The 27930-nt window shown below is 45.0% G+C and overlaps 1 protein-coding gene across 2 annotated transcripts in view; it reads right to left on the reverse strand.

Moving 5' to 3' along the window:
* Positions 1 to 20058: 20058 nt before the first annotated feature.
* Positions 20059 to 27930, reverse strand: part of CCBE1 (collagen and calcium binding EGF domains 1) — a 235022-nt gene continuing 227150 nt past the window's right edge. For both annotated transcript variants that reach the window (XM_068562759.1, XM_068562760.1), the window contains 4 exons: positions 23037 to 23176; positions 22921 to 22956; positions 22141 to 22176; positions 20059 to 20480 (listed from right to left, as the gene is read on the reverse strand). In XM_068562759.1, coding sequence (XP_068418860.1) covers positions 20247 to 20480; positions 22141 to 22176; positions 22921 to 22956; positions 23037 to 23176 — 446 coding nt within the window. In that variant the 3' untranslated portion in view covers positions 20059 to 20246. The remainder of the gene's footprint in view (positions 20481 to 22140; positions 22177 to 22920; positions 22957 to 23036; positions 23177 to 27930) is intronic.

Consider the following 27930-nt stretch of genomic DNA (forward strand, 5'->3'; position numbering starts at 1 on the left):
GAGAGAAAGCTCTCCTTCCCTGACTCTCACTTATAAAAAAAAAAAAATGATGTTCTAATTGTTTATGGCTGGCACACAGCAAAGCCACTAATGCCTGTATTTTGATCTTATATCTGCTCACTTCTCTGAAACCTCTAGTAAGTCTTGTTTGTTATGATCTCTTGGGTCTTTAAAAATAGAGTATATAATCTGCAAATAATGAGTTTTCTGTAGTCTTTCCTATATTTGTATCTTTGGATCTCCTGGTTTTCTTCAGTTTTACTATGGTGTATATATGGGTGGGTTTCCCATTTAATTGCATTTTGTTTGGCTTCCTGAATCTGAGAAATGCTGTCTTTCAACAATTCGGGAAAATTTCTCAGCCATTTTCTCTTTAACTATTGCCTTGTCACTTTCTTTCTAATACTCCCATCTAGAATTCAGATTAGTTGTGTTTTAGTCACGTTGCCCCATGTGTCTCTTTCTTCACATTTTTCATATCTTTGTCTCTTTGTCTGCATTCTGCATAATTTCTTCAGATCTCTCTTCCAGTTCATCAATTCTCCTGTATCTTACCTGTGGTTTAAACCATTCATTTTATTTTTAAAATAATTATACTTTTCATTTATAGAACTTTTGGGGTTCTTTCCCAAATCTCCCCGATCAATTTTGATAGTTTCATGTTCCTCTTCATAGTTTCAATGCCTTTTTTCTAAAATCATATTTTGCATCCAAAGTTTCCGTATCTGTGTTCTTTGTGGCTCTCTTTTAGCACTTCATTGTTTCCATCAACCCTCACTCTTGTTCCCTTGTGTGCGTTCAATGATTTTTGACCAGGGGTTCATGTTTCTTGGAAAGTTACCCATGGGATTTTTCTTTGAGATCTGAGTTGAAAGTATGTTCAATCCGGAGGGATTTGTGTTTGCTTCTGCCAGGTGCCTGGGAACACTGTCCACCTGAGGTCATTTTAAACAAAATTTTCATCTCAGAGTATTTCACATCACAGGAGTAGTTTGAAGTCAGGCTTGTGATGCCTACATCTTGACTGGTTCCTCTGTGGGTGTTTTCTGCCCCCTCGTTCACTTACTGAGAATGTCACACTGTGTGTGTCTAGGTTTTGGGGGCATCCAATCCAATCGCCCTCCCCCACCCTCACCCCCTGGTATTAGTTTGCTAGAGCTGCTGTAACAACTCCCACAGACTGGGTGGCTTAAATGGCAGAAATTCATTCTCTCACAATTCTGGAGTCTAAAAGTCTGAAATCAAGGCATCCTAGGGTTGGTTCCTTCTGAGGGCTGTGATGGAGAATCTGTTCCATGCCTCTCCCCTAACTTCCGGTGGTTTGCTGGCAATCTTTGGTCTTGCTTGGCTTGTAGGGGCATCAACCTGATCTCTGCCTTCATCTTCATATGGTGTTCTCCCTTGCGTGCATGCCTATGTCCAAGTTTCTCCTTTTTATAAGGACAGTAGTCATACTGGAGTAGGGCTCATCCTAATGACCTCATCTTAAAACTTACGTACACAACACTGTAAATCAACTATACTTCAATAAAAAAATAAATTAAAAAAATAAATGCACACAAAAAAGAACAGAAAGCTTTTCAGCATTTAAACACATAATAAAATATTTAACAGGCAAAAAAAAAAAACAAACAAACTTTACTAATTACATCTGCAATGACCCTATTCCCAGAAAAGCTTACATTCTGGTGTACTAGGGGTTAAGACAGCAATATATGAATTTGGGCGGGGGTGGGGGGCGACACAAAACCATAACTCCCCTCTTTGGCTCTAGTCTTTGCTTCCGGTGCACATGTGCATGGCCCATTAAAATGGACTTTCCAGGTGTAAGTGCCAGATACCCAGGGGTAAATGCCAACCCAAATTCCTACTTGCCTCTCTGGATCTGTCATCTTTGACCTCCAAATAATTCTCTTAGTTTCCCACCAAGTCAACCAGGCATTTAAAAACATGTTTTAACGTTTTTATCCATCATGTTAAGGTTCACAAAAGGAGTGTTTTGTCAGAATAGCTACTCCAAAATATTCCTGGAAATGGGAAGTCCTTTTGGTGGAAGATGAATGCAGAAGTTCTACATGACTTCCCCTTGGAAAGAAGTAATAATTTCAAATGATTGGTTTAACGTAATCAACATTTTTGAATATATCTCCCAAATACTCCTCATCCTAAAGCGGCACAAGATAGGAAAGACATGAAAACTACACAAAATGTAATCCTGGCAGGAATTCTATGTTTAGAAAAAGAAAATATTTAGTAGTGCTGTCCCTCCTGCCTGAACTGGTAAGATGCTGATATAAATGTGGAACTATCCAAATTAGTTCTCTTTGCCCTGACGCATTTTTTAAAAGTTCGAAGTCATCCTCCAATAACTTTTTAAAAAAAAGTTAATTAATTTTGGCTGCGTTGGGTCTTCGTTGCTGAACGCCGGCTTTCTCTGGTTGCGGCGAGTGGGGGCTACTCTTCGTCACGGTGCACGGGCTTCTCATTGCGGTGGCTTCTCTTGTTGTGGAGCACGGGCTCTAGGTGCGCGGGCTCAGTAGTTGTGGAGCATGGGCCTAGCTGCTCCGTCGCATGTGGGATCTTCCCGGACCAGGGCTCGAACCTGTGTCCCCTGCATTGGCAGGCGGATTCTTAACCACTGCGCCACCTGGGAAGTGCCCAACCTCCAATAACTTTTTATCCCACCAGCAAACTGCAGGGCTACAGAATGAAGACTGTTATGTACCCACACATCAGATCTGACTACAACAATAAACTTTACTTAAGTAGTTTGGTGCTTATAAAGCCTTGATGCATGTGCTAAATTTTTCCAAGTGGTATATATTCAAGAGTAGATTTGTGTTTGCTCCTGCCAGGACATAGTTTCACAGTAACTCTGTTCTTTTAAAAAAAAATTGATTTGTTCTTTCCCACCCACCTCTTTCACAATAACATAGCTAAACCTTAGCTTCTTTCCCTAAACCTTCCCTCCCAACCCCACTGCCTCGCCTTCACCAGGACTGCCTTTGTCCCTGGGGACAGGCCTCTGCAGAGCTTCCTGGAAAGGAACATTTTCCTCCCTCTCTCACTGCTTTTAAAAATGGGATGCATTCTGAAGGATTCTTTCTCTTTTCATTCAGCTCTTTGTTCTTCACTTCTGCTTTGGGGTAAAATACCTTGACACACGTTAATTATTTTGGTCTGGTTACACTTCCTCTGGTCAAAGAGAAGACCAATATGGAAAGGAGACACCCATGTATTATTTCTGTCTCTAGTTGACAGCAGGGGTTCTGAAAACGTGACTCATAGAACTTGTTAGAAATGCAAATATTCTGGTCCTACCCCAGACCTACTGAATCACAAGCTCTGGGTGTGGGGTGAAGCAATCTGTTTTAACAAGCCCTCCAGCTGATTCTGATTCCCACTCAAGTTTGAGAGCCACTGGGCTAACATCTCCCTTTCCCACTTTCCTTCTCTTACTAGGTGCATGTTCAGTCCCTCTCAGTTGCCCCCGTAGGTGCTGACAAGTATTGGAGTCTCTTACAAACGCTGGGACTGGGGAAAGCAGATTCCCGAAGAGCAAGCGTGCAAACACGTACGGTGTAGAATTTAACCACCTCCCTTCTAAGATTAGAGCCTTTGAACGGGAAGAAAAGCAAGCGTGAGAGCAAGCAGCCACTCAAAGCTGCTCCATGCCACAGCCGGAGAAGGTAAGGTAGCTCCAGTCCCCTTTTCAGAATCCATCTCACTAGTCCTGGGGCAAAAGGTGAGCTGCTGGATGACTGTTGTCCACCTCTGACCTGAGGAAGAGCTTTGGAGGGTCTTCTAACTGGGTTTGAGGTTTTGCTAATTTTCACTGGCAGAGAATTTGTCTGTTGAGGGTTTTTTTTTTTATCATATCAGATTGTTTGACTGCACATTACGAAAAACTAACAAATATCAGTAATTCCAGTGGTTAAAAAAAAGAGATGGCAGTTCACGTTTCCCTTGCACACAAGGCCAGAGGTGGGCTGCCAAGGATTAGTGTAATGGCTCCATGATCATCAGGGACCCTGGCTCCATTTTCTTTCTGCTTTACCCTCCTTCACGGTCCAATTCACAGTATAAAATGGCTGCTTAACTTCTCAACATTACATCTAAATCCCAGCCAGCAGGAAGGAGGAAAAGAGACTGTCTCCTTCCTTTAAGGACACCTTCTGGAAGTTAAACATAAAAGTTTGCTTACATTCATTGACTGGTACCTCGTCACATGACATCTCTAGTTGCCAGGGAGGCTGGGAAAAGTAGTCTTGATTTTGGATGGTCACAAGCCCCAGCTAAAAACCAGGAGCTTTATTACTAAGGGAGAAGGTGAAGGACAATTAGTGGTCTCTGCCTCACAGGTCCAATTTTAAGGGCTGTACGTCACACCTATATCACTTCTGGCTTCCCAGGTATATCCCAGAGTCTCTTACCTGAGTTTTTTGGGCCAGTGCTGCTGATAGACTTACCTCTCTGTCTTTCTCACTTCTAATTAGATTTACCAACCACAAGGAATCATGTGGGTCTTTTGGGGTGGTGGGGAAGTTCAAAATTGGCTTATTAATTCTTTACATTATTCCACGCAACTCACTTTGGAGACTTCTCTGAGGCTGCAAGAGTCGTTTTCTGATTCTCTGGAAAAGGACACACTGTCATGGTTCTTTCTGTCAGCACGGAAGCAAAGCAGTCTCTGCTGGGTCATAGATGTGATCATGAATTTGGCATGGGTTCCAGACACCATCAGGTGTATTCTAGGAAATCGGGGCAGATCTGCTCAAAAGCTCCCATCTTTGTGCTTTAAGTCCCCAAACAACTCTTCATGTTGAGGCCTTGTGGACTTTCACGTAGATTAGCACCATCACTCTGTCCCCGAGGCTGTCCATCCTTAAAATGCTGCTGGGATATATACTAGCCACTACTAAAGCCATTTCCCTGGACCATTAGGTCTCATAAATATTATGTCTCACAAATCTCTCAAATTTCTGATGGCAGTTAGCTCATGTGAGAGGTTCTAGATATTGCTTAACTGTCGTCACGACCATATGGACCCATTGTTTAATGATCACTCAGACCTGGGAGAATGTGCACAGTACGGAATCAGGACTATTCAGCCTAAGTCATCCTGCAGCAACCAACAACTCCAACAGAAATACAGTGTAAAGTATTTCAGGCAACAAGGGAAATTACTGGCTCACTTAACTGAAAAATGCTGGGGTAGGTCTTTCTCTGGGCATTTTCTAGGTCTTCAAATCATGTTGTTTGGGTTTTTTTCTCTCTCTCTCTCAGCTCTGCATTCCTCTATGTTGGCTTCATTCTCAGATGGGCTTTCTCCACATGGCAGAGAAGATAACTTGCTGCCATAAATGGTAGCTCTTTGGGGTCTTCAGTAGTATTTAAAAATATAAAATGGTGCTGAGATTAAAAAAGGTTTGAGAACTGCTGGGAAACATATTTACTAATGAATCAATCACTAACAACCGAAAGTCTCATCCATACATCCACTTCATCACTATTCCCCTGCTGCGTTCTAGGCACTGCCTGGTAGCAGGGATTATATATGTGTCCACCTCTGTGGGAGAAGTGGGGTCAGCCATACCCCAGCCATATCAATGGGTTCTCCAAAGGAAAGACAGATTTTGTTACGAGAAAGAGGAAGAATTGCTGGGTAACCATCAACAGCAGAGATGCCCTTCCACCATGGCAGGTGCTGTATTTGTTTACAGAAAATCAAAGTTTCCAACTCATTTAGAATTAGAATTTACTAAATTGACCAATTAGACAGTAAAAAAAAAAGGAAAATCTTTGGAATCTTTTCCCATGAGACCCAGAGTCCCACTCTACCCATGTCTCTTTTGTCCGGGGCCAAAGGTAGTGGAGAGAAGCTGGGAAAATGTGTGGGGCCTGGTGGTGTGGAAAGAAGCCTCAAGCAAATTCCCTGTAAAGACTTTTGAGCTTATTGAGGCTTGAAAAATTCTTTTCATTAGGGCTCAAACCTAGTCCTAGAGTTTTTGCCTCTGACCATGGGGATGGTCAAGAAATGACTGTGACAAATCCCCGAATAAATAGATGAGTCCACTGGAAATTTTTAGAGGAAAAACATTGCCCAGAAGTGGCAGTGTAGGGTGTACAACTCCGCTTCTTCCATAGATATTGGGCTCATTATGTAAGGAAGAAAAACAAAGAGTAAAAAACAGAGAGATGGGATTTCTTTTCACGCTAAGTGTATGGCTCTGATTTCTCCAGGACAGAGCCAATTCTGTAAAGTGGGGACCCTTCTAGAAAGGCTCAGAGCTTCCCCTCAAGTGACAGGCACCTGCAGCTCAGGTGGGCACTGGACTGAGAGCTCTGCCTTAGGCTAGATAATGCTTCCATTGGATAACCAGCAAATGATTTTTTTTTAAGCTATTAAACCTTCATGCAATTTTGAAAGACGTTTTATTACAGACATTTTTTTATTTTCAAACATACAAAAGTAGAGGGTATATTATAATGAACACCTATGTACCCACCACTCAGCTTTCACAATTATCAACCCACGGACAAGCTTCTTTTATCTATAGTCTCTCCACCCCATGGGATTATTTACAGCTATCATATAACAGACATCATAATATTTTAAGTAATTTTTTAAAAATCATGAAACATACATTAAATATTTTAATGGTGTCACTGACTGACCTCCACAAATTCACAAAGGAGAATTGGATAAACCTGGCCAGAAAATAATTCTTTTCTCCTTCCCACCCCGCCATCCACCTTCCCCCAAAGTGAGTCAACTCAGTCAAGAATAATTACGGAGATATTTGGACATCCCTGATGCCAACAGCATAATCTCAACTATGGGCCCGAGGTTCAAGAATTGAGAATCGTTGCAGGCAAATCCACACGTGCATGTGTTTCTCCTTCCCGTTTTGAAACCTAATGGCCTCAACATTGGGTTTGCCACGCACATCTTCCATTTTTCACTTCCCCTGGCATTCGAAAGAAATCCCTGCCTATGTCTGGATTTCCTCACATGCATCGCCCGGGCAACGTTAGTTGTGAAATACCAGAACGGTTACAGCAAAGACATCTCTCTTCAGCAAACAGAGCCCAGAGTTCTGATGGACGGTGCTAACGGCGATAGGATGCTTCATCCCACGAAGATGAAGGAACTTGTCTACTTTTTCAGATCTACAGTTTCTCTGGCACTTGCTTTGGACGGTGATTGGACCCACGCATACTTAAAAGATAAAAACAGGTGATCTCCATGCCTAATTACAATAACTGAAGTAGCACCCCAAGGAAGTAGCTATAAAGTGAACTTGAAAGTACTAATTAAAAAAATGCATCTCATCTGTAACTGGTTTGTTGAAAAGTCTAAATTTATTAGGGATAGAAAGTGTTTTTTAACTTTTGTTGAATCCCCTCCGCCCCCCCCCCCCCCCTTTTTTTTGGTTGTGGCTCTTTTCACGAAATCTTGACCAAATTCTAACTTTCTCATCAGCTTTAGGGTTTAAGACCAAGCCCTGTTCATTTAAAACACTTTAAACTTGAACTTGACTTAAAGCTTGGCTCTTCCCTCCTCCCCAACTCCAGTGGAGGCCAGGGCTGTGGGCCCGGCGTCTTGGAGGGGAGCAGGGGTTTGGTTCTGAGGTTCCTCCACACCCTGCCTCCACTAATTCAAGCTCCTGGAGGGTTGGAGCCAGGCAGGAGGTGTGAGGGCTGGCTTTGGTCACTGTCACATGTCAGAGTGGGCAGGGGACCCTGCTACTGGGCTGCCACTCGTCTTCTCACCTCTGAGCTCCTTCACATGCAAGCGGAGGGTGGCTGGAGCTTCCCCACCTTCTTCCCAGGAACAAGAAACCAGGGTGCCTTCAAGCTCTGTGGGAGGGGCTCCTCCCACCAGCAGGTGAGTCACCTCTATGTATAAGTACGTCCCCTCTCTTCAGGGCACCCATGCCAAGCACTCCTCTCTTCTTCCCCATGGCGGTTGGAGGTGTAGATGGAGAAGGAAAGCAAACCCTACCCCTAGCCTCCTAGAGCACCCTCCCATGAACGCTTGTGCTGGGCCTTGCTTGAGTGGCAGGAACAGCGCAGGCCCGTGAGCTCTGCAGCTCAGCACACGCCCAGCCAGAGAAGAGCTGCCCTCGTACATTTTAGAAGCACCTACTTTGTTAGGGGTGAGCCTCTTGGAACTCCCTTTCACTCGACATTAGGGATGGGAAGCTCTCCTCCTGGCCCCCACGGGTAGGGAATAACTCGGCATCAAGAACACCGTACTCTCTGCAAGTCTGTCTACACTTCCCTCCCTCCAGCCCTCTTCTCCCACAGTTGGGGGTGTGTGGGAGGCAGAGGGAGAGGCATCGTCCTGCACAGGAGCTGCAAGGCCTGTGGGGAGGCGGCTACTGCCTGTTAGAAGATGCTCACTTTGAATGTGAGGGTTCTTAGTGCATTTTGACCTCAGCTTTGGGTCAAAGCACAATCTTGGTTCAAAAGGAAAATTCCACGTCCTGAGCAGGCTTTGCAGCTTGTTAAACCCATCTGTAAACACACACTTAGTGTGGAAGAGGAAGCAGCAGGAGAAGCACGTGACAGGCCTCGTCCTGTTGGCCAGTCTGGTTGCTCTTCTATAAAATGGGCGAGAGCAGGTGGTGGTGTCTAGAATGAAGAATCCAGTTTTGAATTGTAAAGATCGTTGGGAAAATTTCGTACAAAAATTAAAAAGGGGATGGGGCTTCAGTATGTATCCACACAGGCCTGTGATTTCATTCACTAGACTACACCACCCCATAAAGACAGGCACCAGAGCTGGTCTTGATATCGATTATATATCCAGGGCTCACCACGGTGCATGGCACACAGAGGGCAGTCGATGCATTATCTGTTGAATAGTTGAATGCATGGAAGTAATTGGGGGCCACTCGTGACTCTACCCTTAACAACTAGTTGCTATCTGCTAACATTGTCTGAACTCTTAATGTGTGTGCATCAAATACTGTTCTAGGTTCCCCGGAAGCTATGAAGATGGTCGATTCCTGTCCTCAAAAAGTTTATGCTGAAGGGTAGGAAACAGATTGGCATGACTGCCTACTAATAGTGCCTTCAGCTTCCATCTGGGAGAAAGCAAGGACCCAGTCTTTCAAGACAGCAAGGAGTGGGAGGTGGAGAAGCCCCCGGCACAACTCTGACCCGGATACAGCCCTGATCCGAATTGTTGCAAGTGAGGTTGAACTCATTCCTTCCTGTTCCCCTAGTGTGACACGGGGGTCACCCAGCTAGCAATGGAAGTGACTCAGAAGCCTCCCAACTCACAATGATGCGTAAGTGGAGAGAACATTCATTGAACTGGAAGAGAGGTGCGTTTGAGACAACAAAGCTCATGGGTTGCTGTCTTGGATTCTCTTATAATCCTCCCTCTTTCCCTGGAACTAGCCATACTGGAGTTTAGCTCTGAGATTAGTTCTGTTTTTCCCTCCTCATTATATATCACAAATTCCCTCCAAATTGTTTTCTGTTTGGGTCTTAATATAGAGTCAGGTAACTAACTTTTCCATGTACCTTCTGGTTTATGGATAAACCAGCTCTTGAAAGCGGTAACCTGAGTGGACGGTCCCTAAGAAGGGAAATTAGTGGTGAGAATTTCAGACTTGAGGCAGACTCATGGCAGGGGGCGGGGACGGGGGCGGGGGGAGGGAGGAGGCTTGGTATTTGGGGTTGTCAGTTGCAGCTTCCCCATTCCCCCAGAGGGTGGTCCTTCACTCCTCTGAGGTCCCCCACCATGCATCCGGGATCCACCTTCACCCCTTAGCCCTGAGGCAACCCAGGGCAACTGTCCCCTGAGAATAGTAACCAGATTCTCTGGTCTCACTGGAGACTTTGGGAATCAAGTAAAAGGCAAGAGTGAGACTGAACTGCCCGAGGGAGGGATGCCCATGTACCTCTCCGCAAAGTGGGTGTCGGGAAGGAGCATAGCTGCAGCCCTTCAGTCCCATCTGACCATGGACAGGCCACCAAGTGGAACTTCAAGTCCAGTAATCAGAGAACCAAGCAGAGGAAGACCCAGGTGCAACAAAGTGAGTGTTGATAACTCAACAGAGCCTTGCTCAGAGAAAGTGCTCTCTTACACTGACCATGGATTTGACCCTTGGCAGAAGGATGCCCCTAAGCTGGGAAAGCCAATTCCCTGAGGCCACTTTCATTTATTTGGAACACCCAAATCAAATCCTGTCAATCCAAAGGCTCTCATCCCACACGGTGTGAATATTTATATATAAAGCGTGTGTCAGTCTGGCTGGTGGCATGGACCGCAGCAGCCAACAGCACATAGAATGAGCCTGGAAAGAAAAATGTACTTGGCGGCTGTCCTTGGAAAGCTCTTCGAAGGGATCTCTGTTTGAAATGTTTTCCAGCTGTTATTTCCTTTCTGATCAATCTGAGCCTAATTTATTCAATTTGTGGCACCTTTCTCCTCTCCAGATTTTTGTCAGAAGGCAAATTACCCGCATATGCCTCTCTACAATCATATAGATGGTTTTGCTGGTTTGGGCTGAGACTTTCACTGAATTGCAAATAAATGATCCTGTTGGTACAGGGGAGGCGTATTCTACATGACGTGGTCTTTCAATTACATGGTGTGATGGCAGACTAGCAAGATGCTGTGCATTATCTCCAGAATTCTGGGGGTAAGAAGGTCAACAGCTGTCTCCGAGCTGACTCAGGGCAGATCCACGTTAATTACTGTGTTTCTGGGGGAGCTGGGGGAGACAAAGCAGAGAGTGCCAAGAACACCCATGGGTTACAGTTAAAAAACAAAACAAAAACCAATGAAGCTTGACTTTGGAAACAGTTCCATCCTTATATATCATAAAAACTATTTATGAAACAAAACATGACTCCATAGATACACCACCAACACTTGACTTTGGAAACAGTTCCATCCTTATATATCATAAAAACTATTTATAAAACAAAACATGACTCCATAGATACAACTTTCCTTCTGGCTTAATCATTTCCCCACCCAGCTTCCACTCCCAGGGCGGTTGGCAGTGAAGTTAGAGACAGAAGGGGATAAAAAGCCACAGAAAAGAGACTGAAGAAGTTAGAATTCAAAACATAAGTTGTCACCTTGCCAGAAACGGACGAGAATCTGGAGTCCCTGACTTGCCTGGGGATGCTGGTGAAGACACCACACCGCGTGGGAACAGGAGGCGAATCCAGCCAGCCGAGTCGACCGGCTGCGTGGACTTCATTTCTGTCCTCCCATCTCTGGGAACCAGCCTCCCAAATGACAGCAACCTGCACAAAGCTTGTGTTTGCCACCCTCCTGTTTCCCCACCAGGGTCTCCATTCTCCCTCCATTTTCTTTCCCCTTCAGCTGGCTTTCAACTTGATTCCTCATAAAACGTTAATGGCGAGGTAAGTTTTATTTGACGGTATCTTAGGATGTGCCATTTCCCAAGGAAGCCATGTTTTCTTTAACACAGTAGCAGGCACAAGGGGTTACATTATTGAGATATAATAACCTTACGTGCATTCCTGACTCTGGTCCGAGGCCTAAATTAATCGGATTCTCTCCTGCTCCCATCTAAAGCTCAGAGCAGATACTCCTGTGTTGCAGATGGGTCTTTGCTACTCACAGTGTGGTTCACGGAGCTGCAGGGGTGACATCACCTGGCAGCTTGTTAGAATGCAAATCTCAGACCCCACCCTCGCCATAACCACTGGATCAGAATCTTCACTTTTGTAAAGTCCCCCCGCTGATCCATATGCACAATAAAGTTTGAGAAGCAAGTGGTCTAAGCAAGTGGTTTTCAAACTGGGCTGCCACTCGTTAGTAAGTCATGAAATCAATTCAGTGCTTGCGACCAGGATTTAAAAAAAAATGCAATCATATAGAGAACGTATCTTGAGAACAAATCTTGTGAAATGTTTCAATAATTGTTAAGTGTTGGGTCAGTGTGTAAAATGTGTGTTTTTCCAGTGGGTCAATGTCAAAACATTTGAAAGCTGATCTTTTTTAAAAAAATTTTTTTAAAATTTATTTTTGGCTGTATTGGGTCTTCGTTGCTGCGCGCAGGCTTTCTCTAGTTGCGGCAAACGGGGTCTACTCTTCGTTGTGGTGCGCGGGCTTCTCATTGCAGTGGCTTCTCTTGTTGTAGAGCACGGGCTCTAGAGCGCAGCCTCAGTAGTTGTGGCATGTGGGCTCTAGAGCGCAGGTTCAGTAGTTGTGGTGCACGGGCTTAGTTGCTCCGTGGCATGTGGGATCTTCCTGGACCAGGGCTTGAACCCGTGTCCCCTGCATTGGCAGGCGGATTCTTAACCACTGCGCCACCAGGGAAGTCCCGTGAAAGCTGCTGATCTTATGATCTGGTTGGTTAATCCTCAAGGCAGTCTAAGCTTTACCCTTTCCTTAAGTTCACCCATCAGACATATACCTGCAGCATGAAATTAACCCCTCTGAAGAGACAGCTGAACGAAAACATGCTTTCTTAGGCTCCCTCACTATCACCATGAAGCTTTATAAGAAATGGTTTTGTATGTAGGTCAGTGATAAAGACTCATTTGATATATTCCTTCTAGAAAAAAAAAAATCTTTCCTGAAAAATAGCATGTTTCCTTCTATTAGATAATGTGTTATTTAATCTATTGTATTTCTTTTTGAGTCTTGACTCCCAGTTATCTTTGGGCCATATCCAACACTACATAATAGTCACTATAATTGTTTTGTAATTCTTTCTTCATTACCTTGAGAATATATGTTAATAGTCTGTGTGCATTTGCCAGTCACCTCATATCAGAAGGTCAGAAAGGTTAACTCTTTATAGATTAGGAAATTGCATGGTGGAAGCAAATGGTGATCCTGGTCTTCTGCACCATGGAAGACCATTCTGTGAAGTCATGTTTGATTCCAGTGTCAGGGGAGAATGTGGGCTGGGTGGCCGAGTTATATGTATCCTACAGGGTTAATCAGATGGTGAATTAATGTGTTTTGAAATACGGCTCTGTTACAAATGTTTTAGCTGTGTGACCCTGGGCCAGCTGTTTTACCTCTCAGTATATATTAAGGATAATAAAAGTACCTACCTTATAGGGTCTGGGGAAGGCTAAATATGTAATTCTATCAAATACGCTATAAAATGTTGCTGTATACTGGGCACAGTGGCAGATGCTGGGAATACAGCAGAGAGAAATAGAAAGTTCCTGCCCCCCGAGTTTCTAGTCTAGCAAGGAAGCAGACACCAGACAAGCAGCAAGTTCTCACAGAGGGAGACAGTCAAAAAAACAAGGAACTTGCTTCAGTAGTCTCCCAATGGGTTCCCCTGCTTCCACCCTTACCCCTTCAAAGACCCTCCATGGGTCCAGAAGGAAATGCAAAGTCCTAAGGCTCTACTTGGGCTCCGGCTGCCTCTCCAAGGCATTTCCTACCACTCCTCCCCCCGCCTTGCTTATTCTTTTCCAGCCACATGGACCCCTTGCTACTTTTTGAGCACCCCAAGCAGGTCCTCCTCAGGGTCTTGTGCGGATCATTCTCCCCCAGGATCTCCACACGGCCCACCTCTCCCTTCATTCAGGTCTCTGCTCACACCCCTTTGTCGGTGAGGTCTTTCCAGAAGATCCCACCTGAAATAGACACTCCCACCCTCCAGCACTCTATTCCTCTACCCTACTTAATTTTCCCCCATAGTTCTTTTTAATACTGATACATATGATAATGGCTTATGTGTCAACTTGGCTAGGCCCAGTATTTGGTATCAGTATCCAGATATGTGAGCAAATGTGATTCTAGATGTTTCTGTGAAGGCATTTTTTTTTTTAGATGAGATTAGCATTTAAATCAGTAGACTCTGCATAAAGCAGATTGCCCTCTGTAATGTGGGTGGGCCTCATCCAATCAGTCAAAGGTCTTAATAGAAAAACACTGACCCTGAAGAGGGACTTCCGTCAGGAGTCTGCCTTTGGAGTCAAACCGCAACATCAGCTCTTCCCTGGGGCTCCAGGATGCTAGCCTACCCTGCAGTTTTAAGGCTTGACAGCCTCTACAATCACATGAGCCAACTCCTTAAGTCTTTCTGTGTGTGTACATACATACACACACATCTATATCCATCCATCCATCCACCCACATATATATATATATCCTACTGGTTCTGTTTCTCTGGAGAGCCCTAAAACGTAGATCTGTTTGTCTTCCTGGACCAAGAGGCAAACTCCATGACAGCAGGGACTTTGTACTATCACTGCTCTATCCCTGGCCCTCAATAAACTTGTCTTGAATGAAGGGAGCCAGTAAGAATTTCAGATTGGAAAAAATGCTATTAAAGGAAATAAGCCAGGTGACAAGAGTCAATGGCTAGGGAGAACATTTTCTTCTTGTACTGGGTTGAATAGTGTCCTCCCAAAATTCACGTCTACCTAGTACCTCTCAGTGTGATCTTTGTGGAAATACGGTCTTTGCAGATATAATTAAATTGAGATGAGGTCATAATGGATTAGGGTAGGTCCTCATCCAGTAAGTAGTGTCTTTGTAAGAAGAGAAAACAGAGACACAGAACACACGGAAAGGAGGATGCCATGTGAAGGCACAGGGACACAGAGACACGGAGGGAGAATGGCGTGTGACGTCAGAAGCACGTAGCATCCAGGATTGCCAGCAACCACCAGAAACTCTCGGAGAGAGGCATGGGATGGCTTTCCCTCAGGGCCTCCAGTAGGTTACCCACCCTGCTGACACCCACTGGACTTCCAGCTTCCAGAACTGCAAGAAAACATATTTCTGTTGTTTAAGTCCCCGGTTGTGGTACTTTGCTGCAGCAGCCCCAGGAAATGGACACACCCCTCTTCCTCACATCTCTTATCAGTTCCCCAGAACCCTGCAACTCACCTGCAGCTGTCCCCAGAGTCCCTCACTGAGTCACCTTTTTTGTGTGGAGCCCCCAGCAGCTGAGTGCAGGTTCCCACTTGGCCACCGGGTAACATTGTACCTAGATGTGAGGTGGTGAGAGTCTGCACACGAGCTGGGGGTGGTCCAAAAGCACAGCCAGCTTTTTCAAAACTTCATTATCCTGGTTGGGAGGAAACAAGCCTCAAACTGTACTGGGAATCAAGACTGGAGCACATGAGGTTACCAGCCAACCGCACAAATGGGACATCCAGAGGCAATCACCCAGCTTTTTGTTCAGTAAGCGCCTTTTTCAATTAAGAAGCCTGGAAATATCATATATGAAGGGGTCTTGTAGATTTCCATCGGCTGCTGTTTCATCCAGAGGATTCGTGAAGCTTTTCTCTGCCAGGGCTAGAGGTCTCGTAGGGCTCTGGCGTGAATGCTATTGGGTGCTGTGTGTGTGTGATTTTGGGAAGAAGGGCACGGGACTGAGGGGCGGTTCCTACTGGCACGAGCTCGTACTGGCTCCTGCAATACTTTTCATTCATAGCACTGATCACAGTTTGTAATTGCAAATTTACGTAATTAATTTATTTTGCCTGGAAGGATCCGTGTCTGTTTTGCCACAAATCCCCAGGAGGATGGGGATTATGACTTTTTGCTCCCCTGTGTCTGCTGTGCAAAGTGCAGTGTGCAGCTGGCAGCAAGCATTCGATAACTATTTGCTAGAGGAAAGTGAGATGTGTAAACACAAATTAACTTTGGGATGCTAAAGTCACCCTGCTGAAGAGTGCTGTACATCTCTTAGAAGTAACCTCCCTTTTTATTACATAACTCCATCTCCCGAGTGGCCCAACTGATGAAAATTCCCCTCCTCTTAATCTTCACATAAGGGAACTTTAGCTACCAACTCATGGGGCTTTCTTTCTCTCCCCCAACTCTACTGTAACCTCTTTTTTTAGGTCGTCAACTTTTTTTCCCTTCTAAAGGAAAACTTACGTGGAATCCTAATCCAAATCCAATTGAAGGCTGAGTTGCTCATGGTGCAGTGGGAATTGCGGTGGGTGTGGAGCCCTCACAAGCCGCCCCCTAAGGCATCTCCAGTGATCCCCAGAGAGCTTCTGGTTTGAAAACCCCACCACGGGGGTCCCAGAGGATCCCCCCCAGCTGGGGACATGGGCCTCTGAGACTCAGCTTCAGTGGAAGCTGGGCCCTCAGACCTTGACTCAGACTCCAGTGTTGGGACCACACTCCCCCAGGAGGCGGCCCACCCGGAAGGCAGATTCTGGCTCCTCAGGGAAACATCTCTCTCCATCACCTCGTATTCATCTGATAAACAGACTACTTCTTCAGGACTGAGCATCAGGATAAAACACAATACAACCACATAAGAAAAATAACTTTGTTATTAGGCATATATAATCTTATCAAAAGTATTTCATAGCATCACATCCATAATTGAATACTAGCTCAATTGTTATATGGACCTGTTATAAATAATGAACATAGCTACTGAAGTATATGACTAGCCACTGGAAATAAAAATAGTCACGACACACGTGGAATTCCCCCGGGTGCTTGCTTTGGGGATCTCATAAAGAACGCTGAGGTCCCTGGGGGATGTGTAAAAGGGTCTTTTTTCTATGATATCCCTAAAGCAGTAATATTTGTTGCAGGAGCATGTGAAGTCCAAGGTTTTATGCGTTAACAATTACGGTCATGTTTGTGTTTTTTCCTCAAATGGAAAATTATTTTTTGATTTGTTGGGAAACATACGTGCTGATGGTGCCAGGAATAATTTCATCTATTTCCTGAACTCATTATTAATAACTTTAACATGGCTCTGTTCTTCTAGCTGTTTGGCCTGGATTCCTGCAAATAAATTTCCTTTTCAGGAAAGGTTATCTGAAAGACGTTAAGGTGATACAGTGAGGCTGCTCTGTGACAGGCTGGAGTGGGGAGAGGGGGAGGGACACTCGAAGTATGAGGAGGGATTTGCTGTCACCCCAAGGAGATGCCTGGCGCCTACTCACGAAGAATATCCTCCCCCTGCACGCCTGGCAGCAGGCCTCACGAGGCCGACAGTAGTATGAACCCTAGAAAGGGAGCATGGCCAGAACCAGGGGGCCCTTCACCTGGTATCTGGTGGAGTAACAAACCCCCGACCCCTGGATGCCAATGTGCATTTGTTATTTACCTGTTTGGCTAGGAACACACTTGCCTGAGTTTATACGGTAGAAATGACTTTAGCCGACCAATTCATTCTGTGGCAGGTGTTAGAATTAATACAGAAGGAGAGACAAGACAGCATTCCCTTTGTATCCCCATAGGCTTTGGCATCATAAAGCTGATAATTTCTCCCTGTGGAATTGGAAAGGGAGGAGGATTTTCTTAAACTAAAATGTATCCCCTCCTTGCACTATTTTGAACAGGAGAGTTTTATGCCCATTGCTTTCCGAAACAGAAGCAATCTATCAAGTCCTATTCTAAGGTTTAGTTATCAGGGTGCAAAAAACTGAAGTCAGCATTTCTGGGAAAGAATTGAGGAGTGTACAAAGACCTTTCTTCCCCATGACACATGAAGTGGATTACCAAAACTAGCAAATTTTATGCCCCCTACCCCCAAAAGCCTTTTCCATTAGGTTCTAAGCAGAAGTCCTGTTTAGACAGTGAAGCTTTGGTTTTCCACCCATAGCTAAAAGACACATTAGGAATAACAATGCCTTATTATGTCTTATCTTTGAAAAATATAATTTGGGCATACAGAGTACATATTTAGTCCTACGGTAATAGTCCAAGTTTTGAAAATCTGAGGATAAATAATTATTTTATAAGTTGACCTGATCCAGCAGATTGAGATGATAAAATACAGGTTACTGTGCGTTTCGTTAGAAAATCTTATCCAGAATCGTCTCACAAATCCCAGATATTACCAGCATCCATTCATTCTGTTAATATATTACCCTAGCCTCTGGCTAAACATGCAATTTCGTTGCATTTTATGAGTACTCAACAACAGAGAAGAAAATTGTATTTCTACGTACAGTTCATAGTAAAAAAGGTACTGAAATTCTTCATTAAAAAAAAAATCAAAGATGAACCTCATCATTTCTCATAGAGCCTGTGCATGATTTTTTTTTTTTAGCATTCGTCCATCCACACACTTTAAATACTGCGTTCCACAAGCAGGCAAACGTTAAATATATATACCAGATGGGAATCAACATCTGCTCAGTTCATCGCTGCGAACCCGTGGCTGGCGAGGGCTTCACAGCAGAAGTGCTGTGAAGATTAGATTCCGGAGAGGCTGAAGGGGGGCAGGAAAGATCCTAGAAAAGGAGCACCGAGGATGCGTTTGCTTTCAGCTGTAACATTTTGGTGGACAGTCACCGGGGACTTTGCGTGAGTAAGAAACAGCGGAGTCAAGTGTTGGTGAAAAACTCAGCCTCCGGCTGGCTGACTGGAGCCCTGTGTTTCTAACAGGATGGGGACGAGAGAAGGATGGCTGGTGTCACTTGAGATTTGCAAACACAAGCCCTTCCTATCATTCTGAAGAAAGATTGAAAAGTGGCAATATAAACACCCACAGTGGTTGTCTTTAAACAAGGTCTCCCAGGAGAGTGAAATGATGTAGGCTAAAAGGAGATGGAAAAAGAAAATTAAACACAAACTGCCCAGAAAGTCATGGGGACACTGCAGGGTGGGAAATGGGAACATGAGCAAAGAAAAGTTGTAACAGTGGTCCTTTGTGAAGCTCAATATAAGGGCAAAGGTCTCCTGAACAGGTCGATGAAACATCATTCTGGGTGTCAAATAACAAAGTGAACCTGAAGGAGCCTGTAAGCTGCCCATTAAAACCAAGAGGTTCCCCAACAATATTACAAAGTAGCAGATGCTCGTGCCCCTCCCTTGAGCACTGGTGCTCCTGTGGTTCCAGAGAAAGCCTTTTCCGGAATGTGTGTCCTTCTGGGACCCAGAAGTGTAAGAGCAAACACTGACTCCAGGGGAGGTTTGGGAATATACTTTTCTAGCTGCTTCCTGTGTTTGCCGAGGAAGGGAAATCAAGAAGACCTGCAAGAACTGGAACTTGGACTAAATTATGGAAAATTAAGGAAAAACGGGGAGGAAGTTTTTGGCAAACGAGGAAGACTGTTGTTTTTCCCCTCCCCCATCCAAGAGATCTTTCAATTATATGTTAGTCTCAACACGCTGGCAAGCTTGGCTGGCCCCTGACAAGCGCTTCTAATTCCCACAGACAGCAAATTTACCTGCCTCTGTGACGCAGCAGGTCCCCTGCCCAAGGTTCTCCTGCCCCACGGCCAACAACCCGAGCCTGCAGCCTCCTTCCAGCCTGAGCGCCACTGTTACACCGATTCAACCTGGATCACAGCCTAATGGCACCTGGCGGGCACCCGGTCACAGCCAGGGAATTCGGCACCTCTCCCTAAGGGTCGGTTACCTTTATTTAACAAATAATCTATGGTTTACTAAGCAAGCTCACTCATTCGATCAGATAGCTTTAAAATGTCCTGGCAAACCGGGAGCCCGCTGTTCTAATGTGAACCAGGGCACTGCATTCACTTACTTTTTGTCTTGAAAATAGACTTTATTCCTACAGCTGCAGTAATTTTCTTCTTCAAATAGGATAGTTATAGATAAGCGTGGTATGAACCCTTAACTGTCACATCTGAGCGTTAATATGTGGCAGCTTATAGGACAGTCAATATGGGACTGTAATTTTTCTCCATCTTTTCTAATCTCCACTCCTTCTCTCCTTTCTTTAATCAAAATTAGGAAGCAAGGTTGGATAAGAGGACAGAATATTTTAACTCTGTTAGATTGACAAGGAAAAAGAATTATCCACCAAGATAAATATACATTGTCATCTCCCCCTTTTCACTGAAAATTTTGATTTAATTTGACTTAATTAATTTAATTTGATTTAATTTTGACACTGAGGAGTAATAGTCTATTTTGGACACATATCTATTATTTTTAATCAGTAAACTCACATTTTCTTAGAACTCACCTTGCCATTTCCCCCTTTTTGATAGTCTGCCAAATTTTAAGACACTGTGAGAGTACCTAATTCAGAAATCAGAAGTCCCTGGAAAATAAGGAAGTCAAAGAAAAGTTCCACTGCAGATTCTCCAGGGGAAGCACGTAAATCAATCATTTCCTCCCTCTTGTCTTTAGTATGTCTAGCCTGAAAATAGTGTTTGGAATAAGAGAAGTACGGAGAAGAAAGGAAAAGAGTTTAAAAAAAAGAAAAAAAGAACGTATCTTTTCTAGGTCTCCAGTGGTGTTTTGTTCTGTTCTTTGGATGATTTCACTGCAGGCGAACACTTCTCTTCCTTTGGCGTGAAGATGTCGGCGTGTGCTAAGGATAGAAGTCTCTGTGGGTTCCCAAGTCTCTGGTCTCGGTTCTTTTGGGGTTGTCATCTCCAGAGCCGAAGTCCATGGTCTCTGGAGAGGTGGAAAATTCCTGAGGTAACGGGAACTCCTCTGCTGAAGAGTGAGTCCGGTGCCCGAACACCTTTTCCTGCAGCTCGGCGATGTCGTTGCGGATGTCCGCCAGCATAAGCAGCAGGAAGTCAAAGGAACCAGGGGGTCCCTGCACAGGAGAGAGGTGTCAAAGCTAGACCACCGCACACCCAACCCTTGGCCGAGTGATGGCTTCCGTGGGCTCCGGGGTCTGCTGTCCTGCTGCCTGCTGGCAGCTACTTAAGTCAACTCTGTGTCGCAAAGGGACGAAACATAAGGACTGTAAGAGCCTGGGGTATTCTGCCTTCTATCCCTTCAGCTCCCGGATGAGCTATGGTGACACGCTGACCTCTCGTAGCTCTAGGCTCTATCAGATCTGGTAAAATGACAGGATATGAGAATAACCCTCCTAGGTTACTTTCCAAAGAACCCTGGAAGACACTTAGGAAGGCAGAGAGTAGTGGTTAAGAGGCTGGGGTTCTGTTGCGTTTGAACCTCAGCTCTGCCACTTACTAGCCGTGTTGCCCTGGGCAAGTTACTTAATTGATTTGCGTTTCTGTTTCCCATCCATAAAACGGGGATAATAATAGTCCTAACTCTGTAGGGTTTCATAAGTGAGGGTTTAATGAGTTCATGCATGTACAGGGCATGTAGCGTAACACAGTTTTAAACGTTATCTTTTAAAAAATGGAATTGTTAAAATGTCTATAAGGATGGTTGGCTGTAACTGCAATTTAAACGAAGTTCAGTATATGGTAAAGGCGTCCATTCCTCATTGACCAGGAAAGGTCCAAACGAAGGCTTCCTAATTCTTCTACTGACTGAACACCTTTTGTCATTATAAACTATTTACTAAGCCTGAATTTCTATGAAGTGCGTGTGGAACATGGGAAAATAACGTGTGAACATGCGTGTTCTGGGCTGCAATCTTAAGCCTCCGCAACCCCTGCTTTGAAGCCACCACCGTAGCAAGCAGCAGGACAGCAGCTTACGCAACTCTGCAAAGCGCTCAGTGTTGTACGGAGAGCATTCTGACATCAGTGGATGATCACCTGAGGCGTGGCAGTTCAGATGCCACCTGCATTGCACACATGAGGGGATGGACACCCAGAGAGGGATGCGAAGTGACACGGCCGTGGTCAGAGAGCTAACAGGTGGAAGAGTGGAGACGGCAACTCAGACCTCCTACCTCTAAGGTCAAGGATCTTTGTCTTTCTTCAGAAGTGACACTGACTTCTTCACAAGCAATGGGGTTGCTTGAATCATCTGTGCTTTTGGATACGATTAATTTTCAGTTTTAATCTCCCAGACAGTATACATCCAATCCAGCTAATTTTGTCTCAATGGTCCTGAGTAGCCGTGCATGTCTGAGCTTTCTGGAGGGGATGGTCATCCAACCTGCTAGGGTTCTAGTGGTGGCTAAATTCTTAAACGTTCAGAGTTACGACTTAACCCCGTAGATTCCTTTTCTAGCTCCTTCAGATGTTGTAAGACATACCTGGAAACAGACTCATGACATACTGGGGTTTTGAATCTTAAGAGAAGACATTCCAAGTAAAGATTAGCTATGGTAAAAGAAACAACAATAGGAAATGAATTTTCAAAAGTAAAACCCAACCAGCTGCTAAAGGCTTCTGTGATTCTTCTTCTAACCACGGAGTTCTCTGTGGGCAAGCTGAGCGACAGCTGGAAGGGGCTGACTGTTGCCCATAAGACCAACTTACAGGCACATCAGAGCTGCAGCCCTGAGCACACTGCACTGGGGAAGCAGGACAGGCGGTGCTACTTACTGGAGACCCTCGGGGGCCAGGCGCTCCTCTTTCCCCCTAAGAACAGAAGGGTCAGGGTTAGCTTTCTGGACAACACGGATGCCACCACCCCAGTCTCTATTTACACCCCCGCCACTACCATCTCCCTGCGCAAAACAGAAAATATTTCCTACGGGAAACAAACGTCAAGCTTGAAGCTGCCCACTTGGGATCACTGGTTTGAACCGAGCTGCTTTGAGTCAAGGGCCTCTCATTTTGATTTCCCCCGAGGCCATATATTTTCCAACCAGATCTGACAGGAGGGAAGCTGGTGTTTCCAGGCAGTGTGTGGAATAACTTAGAAGCTTCTAAAGTAACTCACACTGACTTCTGTATGAGGCAAGTGGCAGGCAGCCCTCAGAGTGGAACCACCCACTTGCACAGAATGGAACTTCTCCTCTTCTTGACTTAAACACCACAAAGAAATGGGAACACACACAAAACAGCCCCAACAAGTAACACTGGCTAACGAGAAAAACCCACGCTACCATGACAACAAGGAGGCTTGTTTAACATTTATGGGGGTAATTTTTCTTAGATGCGGTTTTGGTGGTGGTTTTTGTTATTACGGTTGTTCCGTATTTTAAGAAAATGGCTTTTTAGATTTTCCTCCCAGCTTTGGGGACAAAAAGTATATCTGTGTCTCAACTTTGCCACATGCAAAATGGGGACAACAAACTATGCTTGAGCTTTACGTGATGCCTGCACGGTAGGTGGAAACTGAGAAACCTAAGGCTTGTAAGGACCACTCAGAAGACTTACCTTAGAACCATCTCTTCCTGGGGCACCTGGTGGACCCTACAAGACAAAGGGACCTAGTTTAACAGAAGCAACACGCTTTCCCCAACTACAGATGGGAGCTCTGATGAAATACTGACCACAGGGCCCCTCCGGCCTTGCTTAATGTGGGACAGATCAGGAGACGGTCCCATGGGTCCCATTGAGCCCCGTGGGCCGGGCTGCCCGGGGGGGCCTGGAATACCTGGGAAGCCTGGGCTCCCCTTTGGTCCTGGTGAGCCTGCAATCAAAGAACACCTCATTAGTCCACAGCCCGCGAGGAGGACAAGGGCTCTGGCTGACCGACAAGAGAGTCAGCCCATTCAGCCACTTCTCTTCCCACTCTGACCTTTGCCTTCCGACCTCTCCACTGAGATGTCCCATAGGCAGTCTGAACTTAAGACGACCAGAAATTGACCTCCCTATTCTTTTAAAAAATGTTTATTGAAATACAGTTGGTTTACAATGTTGTGTTAGTTTCAGGGGTACAGCAAAGTGACTCAGACTTCCCCACTCTTTTCACGGACCCACTCAAGCCAGAAACTTGAGAGTCTTCCTATAGATTTCCCTGTTTCCACAAGCTCCTCATCCAATCAGTGACCAGTTCTGTGCATTTCACTTCTTTAACGACTCACAACGATCTGCTCCTCTGCATGCCGCCATCACCGCAGGGCGGTGGTTAATGCAGCTGGGGAGTGGTGAGTGTCCAGGTTTCAGCAGCAGCGGGACCTGCCTCTAAATCTTGGACAAGCTGCTTGACCTCTCTGAACCTTACTTCCTCATCTGTAAAGCAGGGCTCATAAAAATCTACCTTACAGAGCAGTTCTGAGCATTAAATGAGACTTTAGATACACGTACACACCACTTGGTGCAGCACCTCACACGCTGAGGCACTAAAATAGAAATCTGTGTTAGCCCTTCCTTTTATTTGCTTCAACTCTTGCCTCACAGCTAGTCCCTGTTTCCCATCGGTCTTGTTCATCCCACACCTGTTCTTCACACTTCTATATGAATATTATTTCTGAACAAGTCTTACTGTGTAACTTTCCTACTTTCAATCGTTTGGGGCAAAAGCCTCAAGCCACTGACGTGGGGCAGCAAATCTCCTGCAGGACCCAGGGGGATGGCTATTACTATTAGAGGAGGGGCAGAAAACTCTCCGGCTCAAGATCTGCCACGGATACAAGCCAGAGTTGGGCTGCCACAGGTGGGGAGAAGACCTTACCCAAATGCCTGGATGCCCAGGTCATGCTTAGGGCTGCAGCTGGACCAGGAGAACTGAAAAATCCTTGACCTCCACAGCTCTACCTCGGAGTAGTAAGTCACAGCAGTCTCCCACTGGAGAACAGCAAGAACGTGGAGAGAGGAGCTCAGAGTGGCACAGGTGTGCAGGGGCTGCTGAAAGCTGAAAACCGCTGAGAAAAACCCACCGGTACCCTAGGCCCCCACTAAACATAGAGTAACAGTATCCTACCATTGGAGGAATTTGAAAACTTGAAGACTGTGGAACACCAGAGGTAGAGACAGTGAGAACACACCCAAACATGGCTCATTAGATTGACCCAATTCTTCTTGCTAGCAGCCTGGATACCCATCTCCAGCAGTAATTACTTTGTCCCCCAGTCTCTACTGTTCCTCTCTGAATGGTATCTGGCATTCAGTCCAAAATTTTGAGGCACATTATAAAAAACCAAAAACTAAACAAAAACCAACCCCCTCCCCGATTAAACAGCCCCCATTCAAGAGATAGAGCAATCAACAGAATCAGACTTAGCGGCGACCCAGATGTTAAGGTTACCATACAGGGACTTTAAAATCACAACGTATGCTAAAGGTGCTAGAGGAATAGACAGCTTGTCTGAACAGATGAGGGAATTTCAGGTCTCTTTTTGCTTTCATCATCTGTGCTTTTGGTATCATATCCAAGAAATCCCTGCCAAATCTAACGTCATGAAAGTTTTTGCCTATGTTTTCTCCTAGGAGTTTTATAGTTTCAGGTCTTACATTTAGGTCTTTAATCCATTTTGTATACGGTGTAAAGCAAGAGTCTAACTTCATTCTTTTGCATAGGGAAGGATATTGTGTTCTAACCCATTTTAGCCTGTCAACTTTATGAGGGCATGGGTTATATCGTAATCGTCAGCACACGCTCAGAGAGGCCCAGGTACAGAGAAGGCTGCTTAGTAAATGTGTCATGTCAAACGACTGCAATGAGGAGGCTGGGCTGATTGCTGTGCTGTAATTATTCCTCAGTGATGTATTGCTTAGTGCTATAATGATTCCTCTCTTTCAAACGCATACAGTAATTACTTCTTGATCGTACGCGGTTCCTACAATTGGCAGAGCACAGTGATAGGATGGAATGGCTTTCAGGCACCAGAAAACAAAACAAAGACTTCAAACTCATCATGTTTGGGGGCGTCTTTTCTAGCTCACAAAATAATTAAACCAACATAAAAGGCAGTCAATGTTCCATCCCAGTATGTCTCTCACCCTCTACTCTCAATGCTGGTTCCAGGTACATCCTGAAAGTGTTCATCTGGGAAGGGGACCAGATCCCCCTTATAACTAAATATTTTACCTCTGATAGCACAAGGACAGGCTAGAGGTAATATCTCACCTTCATTTACACAGTCAGTGTACTTCAGAGATCACTACGTCAAGTGCCTTTAAAGTGCGGGGCTCTGATGTACAAACGTCAGCACCTTATAAAGGAACAGTGGGGGCCACAGAACAGTAGGCACTCCCTCAACACCAAAGCCAAAGGATTCCAGCCTAGTAGAGCTTCCTGTATTGGTGGCCCAGGCTGTGATTCATCACAGACTCCAGGACTGGAATTTTAGTTAAGGGTAAGAGAAATCTTATTATCTCTCTAGGTGCCCTAACACATCTCAATTGAGGGCATCACAAACTATGATGCTAGAAGTAAGGAGAGAGAAGGAATAAGGACTGGAGGAGAAAGCAAGGGCATAGCCCATTGCCAAAGCTAGTCTTCAGTCACTCCCTGCTCCAGCAAGGACCCTGGGCAGCTCAAACCATGCCAGAAACCGGACGGCAGAACCAGAAAGGAAAGCCAGCAAGTCATTCATTAAGTGAGAGAGTGGCAGGGACTTATATACACTACCAAATGTAAAATAGATAGCCAGTGGGAAGCAGCCGCATAGCACAGGGAGATCAGCTCGGTGCTTTGTGATCACCTAGAGGGGTGGGATAGGGAGGGTGGGAGGGAGACGCAAGAGGGAGGGGATATGGGGATATATGTATATGTATAGCTGTTTCACTTTGTTATACAGCAGAAAGTAACACCATTGTAAAGCAATTATACTCCAATAAAGATGTTAAAAAAAAAAAATAAGAAGAAAGAAGCCAATGGCTCCCCTGTTCCTACTTTGTCCTTGTTGAAGTGACAGGTAGGCTGGCCTGGGGGGATGAACTTCCTCCAGGGAAGCAGAGGGAGAACATTCTCTTAGAGAAGGATGGAGAAACACTGTGCAAACAATCAGTTTGTAAGGAGAGACCCAAGTCTACTTAGAAGCAGCAAGAGGCTGCCTGTGTGTGGCATCTGCTGGAGAAAACTCAACCATGACCCAGAGGCCAAAAGAGTGAACAAGAGGAGAAACCAAAGTCCTGGACCAGTTCTTGGTCTCCGTACAGACTGAGACCCAGGCCACCTGGGTTTTGATGGAAACCAGGAGATGAAGATGTAAGTGGAGAAGAAAACATATAGTTTGGGAAGCATTCTGAGCCTTTGTTTTTGCTGACCTTCCAGCCTAAAATCTGCCCGTGTCCTTCGTGCTTGGACCAATCCTACCTTTCATGTTCTTCCAGGTCCAGCTCAAAGCCCAAGTCCCCTGACCACTGCAGGCTACAGTGATCTCTCTCTTCTTTAAGCTTCCACAGCAGGAAGTACCTGCATACTTTACTTGGGGGCAGGCAGGTACTGTTTTATTCTATTTGCTTTCACTTTATGTGTCTTGTCATCCCCATTAGAATGTCAGGAGGTCATTCACACCTAGCACACTGCTAAGCGATGAGCATGAGGGATAAGACATCCATGTCTTAGAGTCATTTGTTAACACTAATATCATTTCCTTCACTGGTGTGAAAAAAAGAAGTACTGATCTATCTATGGAGGGACTCATAATAAAACAGAAAACATCCTGTTGCTATTTTTTAAAGTTCTCATTGCGTATTGCCTGACGGAATGATAGGGTATTTGGGATTTTCTTCAGAGTAACAAGGGTGAATCTCCAAAACAGTATGTGGAGGAAGCCAGACAGAAGGAATAGATTCCTTTCTATGAAGTTCTAGAACAGACAGAACTGCAGCAATAGAAAGCAGGTCAGTGACTGCCTAGAGCTGAGGATGTAGATTGCCAAGGGCACAAGGGAACTTTCTGGGATGATGGAAATGTTCTACACCTTGATGTAGACCAGATATAGGGTGGTGGTTAGTAAGTGCTTGATATAGGGTGTATGCATCTGTCAAAACTCGTCCAACTGTATCTTAAGTGTGTACATTTTATTGTATAGAATTGTATCTCAATGAGATTGACTTTTAAAGGAAAACACAGAGATAGATATCAAAATAAATATCAATGTAAGTGTGTTCACAAACAACAGGGGAAGGAGGAGACAGGATTGGGGAAGAGTGGCAATGAGGCTGGCCGTAAGTTCTTAGCACCGGGTGATGACCCCACAGGAGTTCATTACGCCATCCTACGTTCACATATGTTAGTGTTAAAAATAGTTTTCATTTTGTTTCTCTGTAACTTAAGATGATCTTTATGAATCTTGTCCAAACCCAGGACAATGACTTTTTTCTCCCTGATTACCATTGGTTAGAAGGGTTTCTCAGGCTTGACCCAATTCCCCGAGGCCCTCTTGGCACACGGGCATGGGACTCCCTGGACCCCGGCTTCTGCTCCCATCCATGGGAGCTAAAAACTCTGTCTCACCCCCCAACTAAACATGAGCTCTCGGCAGGCCCTGGCTG

This window comes from Eschrichtius robustus, chromosome 14 (genome assembly GCF_028021215.1).
Source record: "Eschrichtius robustus isolate mEscRob2 chromosome 14, mEscRob2.pri, whole genome shotgun sequence".
NCBI lineage: Eukaryota > Metazoa > Chordata > Mammalia > Artiodactyla > Eschrichtiidae > Eschrichtius > Eschrichtius robustus.